This window comes from Parasteatoda tepidariorum, chromosome 10 (assembly GCF_043381705.1).
Source record: "Parasteatoda tepidariorum isolate YZ-2023 chromosome 10, CAS_Ptep_4.0, whole genome shotgun sequence".
Lineage (NCBI taxonomy): Eukaryota > Metazoa > Arthropoda > Arachnida > Araneae > Theridiidae > Parasteatoda > Parasteatoda tepidariorum.
Genome location: NC_092213.1, coordinates 41,283,444 through 41,293,643, shown reverse-complemented (window position 1 = coordinate 41,293,643; position 10,200 = coordinate 41,283,444). Strand labels below are relative to the sequence as shown.

The window sequence follows — 10,200 nt, the reverse complement described above, 5'->3', positions numbered from 1 at the left end:
CGATAAAACTTCTTTGAAAAAAACGCGCTAAAAAGCAGCAGAAATTTCAAAAAAAGTAGCAATAAAGAAAACGAAGGAAATAAAAATAAAAATATGACCACCGAAGCCGACGTCTTCAGGGGGTACCGGCCTCGGTAGCCATAAAAACAAGACCATTTCTAATTGAAGGAGAAGCAAATGCCTAAATTAACTCCCTCAGTACCACGATGGTTTTGTATCGAAGTCCAGGAAAACATGCAATACAAATAACAAATTAAGAAAAGAAACTCAAACAAAATCATCAGAAAAATAAAAACTCACATAGTCACAGGTCAAACATCGATTTCACAAGCAAGCCGAATGAAAAGAAAAAACTAAAAACTAAAGAAAACAACGCCCTCTATTACAATGCGCAGATGGAGAATAAAATGAAAAAAGTCAAGAAAAAGAAATACGTAACAAATTAAAAGAATGCTTAACTGGGGCTGTTCAGTTAAGACCCTGTTAAAAGAAAAAAATTAAAAAAACTTAGAATTCTTCAATCATTTTTTTAATTAAAAATGATCAATCATTTTTTTTTCGTTTTATTTTTTTCATTTTATTCTCCATCTGCGCATTGTAATAGAGGGCGTTGTTTTCTTTAGTTTTTAGTTTTTTCTTTTCATTCGGCTTGCTTGTGAAATCGATGTTTGACCTGTGACTATGTGAGTTTTTATTTTTCTGATGATTTCGTTTGAGTTTCTTTTCTTAATTTGTTATTTGTATTGCATGTTTTCCTGGACTTCGATACAAAACCATCGGGGTACTGAGGGAGTTAATTTAGGCATTTGCTTCTTCTTCAATTAGAAATGGTCTTGTTTTTATGGCCACCGAGGCCGGCACCCCCTGAAGACGTCGGCTTCGGTGGTCATATTTTTATTTTTATTTCCTTCGTTTTCATTATTGCTACTTTTTTCTGAAATTTCTGCTGCTTTTTAGCGCGTTTTTTTCAGGGCAGTTTTTTCTATTTTGAATTTAAAATATTTGTGTTTTCTTTTAGTATTATTACTATGTTAATTAACATATTTATAGTTTTAGACGATTTTAAAAATATGTTACGAGCTAAATATCGAAATTATATAATTTTCACGATTTACATATATTTAATTTGTTGAAGCACTATGAAAGCCTAAAAAATTAAAAATCAAAATGTCAAGAAAAATATTTTTCCATCCCTACTAAAGACAACATAAAAGTAGTATTTTAATCAAAAGTTTTGAGACAAAAACAAAGATTTTAATCTCTTTGTTAGATTAATTTTTAAAATTAATAATTTTATTATTAATAATTTTTGTCTAAAAATTATTTTCTCCAGTTTAGTATGTTCATAATAAAATATTATAATTTTTTTTTTAATTTTATTCTTTTAACCGTTTATACTCATGTTTTTTTGTTTTTAAGCTAACAAGTTTTTATTTTTATTATTTTTATTATTTATACTTTTATTTACATAACCTGCCGTTCTATGTTGTTTAAAGAAGAAGAATAGTTTTTTTTTTTTTTTTAATGGCGGGCACTTAGGGGTTGTCGCATTGGCCACAGCTATGTCAGAACTACTACTCTCTTCTCGTTACCCAGTAGGCACCTGTGGCGAAGCCACGGCGGTGAAGCAGCGTCGGCCACGTCATACAACCACAAACCCGTTTATAGGGCTGGTCACATTCACACAATCATAGAACACAGAGAGTATAAACACAGAGAATAGTAAAAACATCATTTAAGATCTCAATACAATACAAAAAACCCAGACAGTTTTTCTTTTTCATTTTCCTATAGTTTGGATTTTATCGTGGATTAATTTTGCGCCTGCCTATTATTGATAACCCTATATTAAACGATATCAAGTATTCGAAAAATGGCCGATGATTTTGAAAATCAAATTTTTAAAAAAACGATCAATAAACGACAAGATAAAGATAGACGGCTTGCAACGTTCTTCTTAGAAAACTAGAAACTTCATTTATAACAAATTTCAAACTAAGTTACAAAGTTCGTCAACAGATGAATGTTAACTCTTAAAAAACCATTAAACATTTTTTTCCCAAGTAACCATCATATACAGCACACACGTGGCCCAGTTTGAGGACAAAATTAACAGATACCGGTGCAAATATCTTAATTGGAATGGTCTGATATGTCGCAAAACGATCTGTTGCAAGCGTTATCTGTTGACAAACTGTGTAATTACCTTTGAAAATTCACTCAAATAAACCTTATGTCCTAAGCAAAAAAAGAAGAAAACATAAATTTTACATTTCTATTTCCTTCCAATTTTCTTTAGTTGAGTTTTCAATTCATCGATCTTTTATTGAACACCCGATAAATGTTGATGCATTAATAGTTTTTTCAATTATCTTACCTAGTACCACTCCCCACAAAAGTGTGATAACCAATATATCTTCAGCAAAGAAACATCCTCCTATGCCTAAAGTGGCCATAATACTTCCAATGGTAATGATCCATTTAGTGCCTAATATTTGCTCAGCATATCCAATCAATGGCCCTATAAAAGATTATCGTCTTCGTGTGTTATAAAATTTCTATTTGAAAACATACTTTTTAACAATTTAAATCAAAATTAAAGATATTAAGTTGGAGTTCGCCTAAGGCACATGCCTCGCGTAATTAGACNTATATACAGGGTGTCTATAAAAGAACTCCGGGGTTTTAAAAATTCATATCTCACTAACTATAAAAGATAGCAAAATTTAGTCGATTTCTCTGAAAAGAGTAGCTCAAAAAGTTTTACTCATACCAATTGGGAATGTTTGTATCAACTGTTGGCGGCGCTGCAGGGCGTTGACCTTGAAATGACGTCGCGAAATTTGAAATGATGGCGACTCCGCAACAAAAGGCTCAATGTGTTATTTGGCTCATAGAAACGAAGTCTTTAGTTACCGTACAAAGAAACTTTCGACGTAACTATGGTGTTAACCCGCCTTCTGACAAAACCATTCGTCAATGGTTCAGTGCATTTACAGAAACAGGAAGTGTTTTGAAGCAAAAGTCGCCGGGTAGGCCGAGTGTGTCTCAAGAGAAAGTGGACAGACTCCGAGCTTCATGCCTTCGAAGCCCTAAGAAATCGTTGACAAGACGCAGCTTGGAGTTGGGGTTACCAAGATCAACTGTCGGTAAGGTATTTCATAAAAGACTACGTTTAACTGCTTACAAGATTCAGCTTGTACACCACATCAAACCAGCAGACAAGGTTAAGAGATACGACTTTGCTGTTTCAATGCTAGATAAAATTGATGACAATAATGGTTTTTTAAAAAGTGTAATTTTTAGTGACGAAGCTTCTTTTCATGTGAATTGTCACGTAAACCGGCATAATTGCAGAATTTGGGGTTCTGAGCCGCCCCATGAGTTCGTCGAGTACGAACGCGACACGCCCAAAGTAAATGTTTGGTGTGCGCTTATGCATGACAGAATCATAGGTCCGTTTATTTTTATTGAAAGAAATATCAATGGTGATATCTACTGTGATAGGAGTATCTTTTTCCTCAGTTAGATGACATTGAGGTGGAGAAGGGTTTAGTTTACTTTCAACAAAATGGGGCCCCGCCACACTTCAGTTTACGTGTGCGTGAGGCATAGGACGCTCGGCTCGGCAACAGGTGGATCGGAAGGGAGGGACCTATTCCATGGCCTCCAAGGAACCCTGATCTGACTCCGTTGGGTTTTTTCTTCTGGGGGCATATCAAGAATCTTGTGTATGCAGAGAAAATTCGTGATGTTCAACATCTTATGGAACGAATAGTCAATTGTGTGGCAACCGTCCCCCTAGACATGCTCGCCAGGACATGGGAAGAGGTAGAATACCGTTTAGTCGTCTGCCGTGCCACTAACGGGGCTCATATAGAACTTTACTAAGTTTTAAAAAAAACTTGAAAATGTAAGCTTTTCAGTCATGTATAAAACATGTATGTATGTTTTTTACTTCATTAAAATATTTTGCCTCAAAACCCCGGAGTTTTTTTATAGACACCCTGTATAATGATAGGTCACATTTTTAAATTATTATAAAGAAAGCTTGTTTAGTAGAACAAAATACAGCGATTTCAATGTAGGCAATTTCTGTGTATTATTCTGCCATTCATAGGAAATTCCGTAAATGTATAAGGTGCTATATGGGAACAATACTAAAGAAAATTGTGATGAAAAAATATTAACCTTGGGATAAATAAAGCTAAATACTATATTGCAATACCGCTAATTTTGTGGATCAGAAATCAAAAATTCATCAGGAAAGATCTTATTTATTCAGAATTAATTTGTTTTAATGTCTGTTTTTTGTAATCTAGGAAATTCCGAAAATGTATAAAGTGCTATATGAGAACGATACTAAAGAAAATTGAGATGAAAAAAATTACCCTTGGAATAAATAAAGCTAAACACTATATTGCTTATAGACCATAACCCCCCTCCGCTATTTTTGTGGATCAAAAATCAAAAATTCATCGGTAAAGATCTTATTTATTCAGAATTAATTCGTTTTAATGTCTGTTTTTTTTTGTAATCTAAAATAGGAAATTCCGAAAATGTATAAAGTGCTATATAGGAACAATACTAAAGAAAATTGTGATGAAAAAAAATTAACTTTGGAATAAATAAAGCTAAACACTATATTGCTTATAGACCATAACCCCCCTCCGCTAATTTTGTGGATCAAGAATAAAAAATTCATCGGGAAAGATCTTATTTATTCAGAATTAATTCGTTTTAATGTCTGTTTTTTGTAATCTAAAATAGGAAATTCCGAAAATGTATAAAGTGCTATATGGGAACAACACTAAAGAAAATTGTGATGAAAAAAAATTAACTTTGGAATAAATAAAGCTAAACACTATATTGCTTATAGACCATAACCCCCCTCCGCTAATTTTGTGGATCAAGAATAAAAAATTCATCGGGAAAGATCTTATTTATTCAGAATTAATTCGTTTTAATGTCTGTTTTNGTTCTGGGTCTGAAAGATATCCCAATATTCTGGAGAGTTTTATCAAGTTCTTCGGCTTTTCCTTATGGAAATTTTGATTTTTATTTGCTGCTAAGAAAATGGCGTCTGATTCTGCAAATGATTTTGATGGAACTAAATAAAAACGTGATAAATAAATGTCTGATATTTACAGGCTCCCGCTAGAGGGCGTACTCGAGCGTTGCAATCGCGAATTAATTCGTTTTAATGTCTGTTTTTTGTAATCTAAAATATCGTTTGCGCAAATTAATTAGCATTTTTAAGGTTCGACTCACGAACAGTTGACATTAAATCGTTATAAATGAAATTTGTATAATTAGGCCAAAAGTCACTTTTTAATTTGAGCATTCTGTATGAAAGTTAAAAGAGGAGAGAAATATCCTCAATCACCGCGTATCGGAGATTACCGGGTAAAAACTTATAGATCCTGATGGATGGCACAATCCTGATATCTATCACAGATATCATCTATGTCTCACAGATATCCTGATATGAAGCATCTATCAAAATCCTGATAGATAGATGATGTGTAGAAGATGGCACAATCTTATTATTTGTAACTATACACTAATTTGTTATGAAGTTTATGACTAAAACCAAAAAAGTAGGATTGCTGTTATTAGAAAAAAAAGTCTACCTGAAAAGTTTTTCACTGCGTAAGTCAGGACGAAAGGAAAAGATGCTTGAGCTCTGTCCACATCATAACGTGTTACGGATTCCACAAAATAAATCGAAGAAAGTCTACCTGCACCAGATATCAAAAAATCTACTACGAAACAGCCAATCAGTATTTTGCAGTTGTTAATTATATCTGCTCTCATGCTGTCTGATCTGCAACAGATTTAAAGCACATCAATTTAAATATCTCCCTTAGCTTGAAGTTCACAGTAGAAACATTAATCAATATTTAGAAATGTATATAATTATTATTTATATAATTATAATTAGGGTAATTTTATTTTATTACCGACATTATCCGTGACCTTGTAATTTTGAACCCAACCCTGTAGAAAACAGAACTCCTGGATCAAGCATTGGGACAAACTTGGAGGACTTTTTGATGGTACTAACACACATTTGTGTTATATGGAAAAGAAAACCAAACGAAAACCTCCCACGATTAGCTTAATGGCAAGGAGATTTTAATTTATGATCCGTCAACCACTGAGGATATTTTACGGCACCACTGTGGTCGGTGCGAGTCGGGAGTAAAATTCTTATTAACCAGTCACAGCTGGGACTGGAACCTGGGTCATCTCATTGGGAAAAGAACGCTCTATTTTTCTGAAGGTAATTTAATTTTATTTTATAACCGTCGTTGAACAGCTGACCCAATTTTAGGTTTACGACTAGTAATGTTCAACTCCGTAGCCTTGTAGTTTTAAACCCAATCCAAAAGACAGAGGACAATTCAGAATGAAGTGTTAGGAAAAATTGCCTTTCGTGGAGGACATTTTGATGGAACTAACCCGTATTCGCATTACATGGAGAGGAAAACTATTAGAAAATGTGCGAAAATTTAATCAATCTATCTAAATTTATTAAGGTTCATTGTAATAAGGCTTGTCCACTGGAGCTTTAGATAAAGAATCGGTGTTAGTTTTGATTGTAACTTATTTCTTTTGTTTGAATGTTTTTCAATAAGACTTTGCTAGGCTCGTTGCATTAAGGTTTAACTTCTGAAACTAAGGTTAACTTGAAATAAATTAGGTTAATTTAACAAAGATAATATTTTCTAATTATTCGAAAGATAAATGGACTCATTGAAATAAGTGCAAATATTGTCAGGCTGAATCTAAAATAGTGGAGCCTTCTAATTAGTCTTGTGTATCAAAAAATGCTAGATATTTTAATTTTCTTACGACTTACATCGCCATACATTATCATCTGATAGAAGAAGATAACTTTAAATGTAACTAAAATAATGAAGCATTCATTTTGGATTGATAGATAACGTTAACCAACAAAATAATTTTAAAAACTAAATTAATTACTCTCAATTAATTGAATATACTGAGCTGAACACAAATACGATCATAAAAATCTCTGATATCTTCAGTTTTTAACAAAAAAAGGTCACTCACGTAAAAGAATCGAACTTCAGTAGAATCACGGAAATTGATATATTTTTTTTTTAAATCATTTCTTACCTTTTTCTTTAGATCTTTTTTTTCTTCTTTTGTTTTAGTTTTTGTTTTTTGTTTTTTTTATATATATATTTGGAAATTTACGAAAATTGACACAGCTCAAAATGGGTTTTTACGAAAAGGTACACAGCTCAAAATGTGTATTTGCGAAAATGAACACAGTTCAAAATGCGCTTTTACGAAAATGGACACAGCTTGAAGTGCGTGCTTACGAAAATGGAGATAGCTCGAAATGCGTGTTTACAGAAAAGAAAATAGCTAAAAATACGTGTTTACAGAAATAAACAATGCTTAAAAATCATGTTTACGAAAATAGAGATAGCTCAAAATGCGTTTTTACGAAAATGGACGCAGAAAAAAAAGGCTTCTTTTAAATGTTCAACCCTAATTTAACAACTAGGCGAGGAATTTTTTACATATTTTCTCCATCTTATTTAAACACATGATTTTTAATCATTATCATTATGGGACAAGGTCCTAGAGATCGGGGTCGGGATGTCTAGGTATTTCACAGTTATAACTTTACATGCAATATCTTCATGTTAAAAACTCTAAAAGTTGAAATTGAATTTTGAAAGTCTAAATTCTTACATCATAAATTTACTGCCACTACTATAAATTTATGAAACTCATTGCAAAAATTATTACAAAATCATTGCAAAAATTATTACAAAATCATTGCAAAAATTATTACAGGTTTGAGGCGTAGCTGTCCAGATAAAATTGTTCTGTTTGAGTCTGACCTCCAGCCGTTATACATGAGAAGGAACTCCAGTCTCAAGAAATACTGCAATAAGCTCATCAGTTTTGGTGACCAGAACAGAACCTCTTCCTATCTCAAAAATTGGAAAAATAACCACAGACTGAAGAGAAACAGTCTCTTCTCTTTGGCTGCTTGTTACTCTTCAGGCTCGCAGCGGACTTTGGGGTACACTTCCAGTGGATTCCATCACACGTTGGAACCAAAGGTAACGAGATAGCGGACTCACTGGCTAAAGATGCTTCTTTGGAACCTTTACAGCCAGATTCACCTTCCACTTTCAATGAGGTCTTTGCAAAGTGCAAAAAAAATTTTATGGACCTCTGGAGGGTTCCTCCTCCGCATAGTTGGTATTTCAGAAAACGAGCTGGAAGTGCCTTGCTTTTTGAGGGACCTAGAAGCCAGCAGACTTGTTTATCTCGCTTTGCAAGTGATCACTTGAGGTGTCACTCGTATGTTCAGGGGCAAAAGACTTTTGAACTTTGCACTAAATGTAGGACTGCTCCGGCTTCGCCCGAGCATATTCTAAACTGTATCGATTTTAAGATCGACGATGTTTTTCCAAAAACCTCATCTGTTTTTAGACTTTCTGGACATTTTTGAACTTATGGATTTGGTCTAATTGGGATGGACCTCTTGGGGATCAGAAACAACAACAACAAACTCATAGCAACCTTGTAAGAGCAACTGTTGACTTTTAAAGTATTTTAAAAAATAGACTAATTTAATAAAATGTACCAAGTGATTTACTTAAATAGACGATATCATATTACGAATTTATTAGTTTATTCTTTAAATATAAAGGAACAATACTCATAAAAAAAGTTCGAAAAACGTAATCAATTACTATGCTTATTTTATTAAAGAGAATTTCAAGCTGTGTCCATTTCCTTAAACACGCATTTTGAGCTGTATTTATTTTTGTAAACACGTATTTTGAGCTGTTTCCAGAATAAAAAACTCACCGACATCATAGTACTGCGCATTTTGCGCATGCAATATATTAAAACGATTTCCCTGAAATATAATTTTTTTCACGCATTAGTAAGTTTAGCAAAACTTTTGGGATGAGAATAATAATTAGTGAATAACAAAAAATTTGTTTTCAATTGCCAAAAAAATAGTAATAAACCTAATAAAATCGCAAAATTGTTTTCCAATTTTAAAAAAAATACTTACCTCAAGGTGTAGAGATTGTAAACTAACAATTAGGCTACAATGGTCATTTAATACATTTTTTTTTGAAAAGTAAGAAAGATTTCAAGGGAGCATCCTACATAAAACAACTCTTTGCATGAAGTGACTTTCGTAATAAGCATTATAAAAGAAGTGAAATTACCTTCAATATCTTAAAACATACTACATCATCGTAAAGATAAAAAAAAGTGATAATTCCATTTTTTATTTTAATAAAAAAATATCTTTATTTTATGGTGGAACGAATGTTCAGGAAAATAGGAATTTTCTGAAGTTTCTTGATCATTAAGGAGATTAATAATATTAGATATGATTTGCAAAATGCTCGAATTATTATGCATTGTAATTACAATGATTCTGCAAATTTCAAGCTAAGTCTTGATGTAATTGGGCAAGTAAAAATAACTCAGCGCTCGTGTATTCGTTTAGATAGTTTCACTCAAAATTATTTCAAATTTTAATTATATATTTCTTATTATTGAGTGCTGACCAAATTATTTTGAATTGTATAATGTTCCTTTTTTTTCTTTTTACATATTTTCAGATGAAGACACCTAAAATCTTAATGAATTCCTTTTTAAATTAAATAGTTCCTGAGAAAAAAGTAAGTTAAAAGTAAAACTTCTTTGAATTTGTATGCTTCAGAAATTTTTCTTTCGATTTCTGATGAATTCTAGAAGTCAACATTTTAAACTACGTCAAGAGGATATAAGAAGTTTACAAACAAATCAAAAACTGTGCATAATTGTGAAGTTAAACTTGAGAATGCGTAACTTAACTGTTCAATTACTTAACTGTTAAAAATTTAATATTAAAAAACCGAAACTTTTGACTGAACCTTTATTCCATACGCTCTCAGAAATAAAACTCTCACATTTGACGATTCAGAAATCTTTGAGCTGTATTTCGTTAATGTTGAGAATCATTTCGTTACGAAATCACGTGATTTCTAACGAAATGCGAACTCTCAAATATACGACGAAACTTTTTCCTCGACTCGGAACCTCATTACAGTGCATTGTGGGAGATTGTTAGCGAAAATGAGGACTAGACGATCGAAACTAGATTCACGAAATATGCCGACTGGTCAAGTAGGTGGC

The 10,200-nt window shown here is 32.6% G+C and overlaps 1 protein-coding gene across 1 annotated transcript in view; it reads right to left on the bottom strand.

Annotated features, from left to right (window-relative positions):
• Positions 1–9,229, bottom strand: part of LOC122270068 (uncharacterized) — a 17,339-nt gene extending 8,110 nt beyond the window's left edge. Inside the window, exons 1-3 of the mRNA XM_043046038.2 lie at positions 9,083–9,229; positions 5,634–5,827; positions 2,378–2,521 (exon numbers count right to left, since the gene is read on the bottom strand). Of these exons, the coding sequence (XP_042901972.2) occupies positions 2,378–2,521; positions 5,634–5,817 (328 nt within the window). The 5' untranslated portion in view covers positions 5,818–5,827; positions 9,083–9,229. The remainder of the gene's footprint in view (positions 1–2,377; positions 2,522–5,633; positions 5,828–9,082) is intronic.
• Positions 9,230–10,200: the final 971 nt, after the last annotated feature.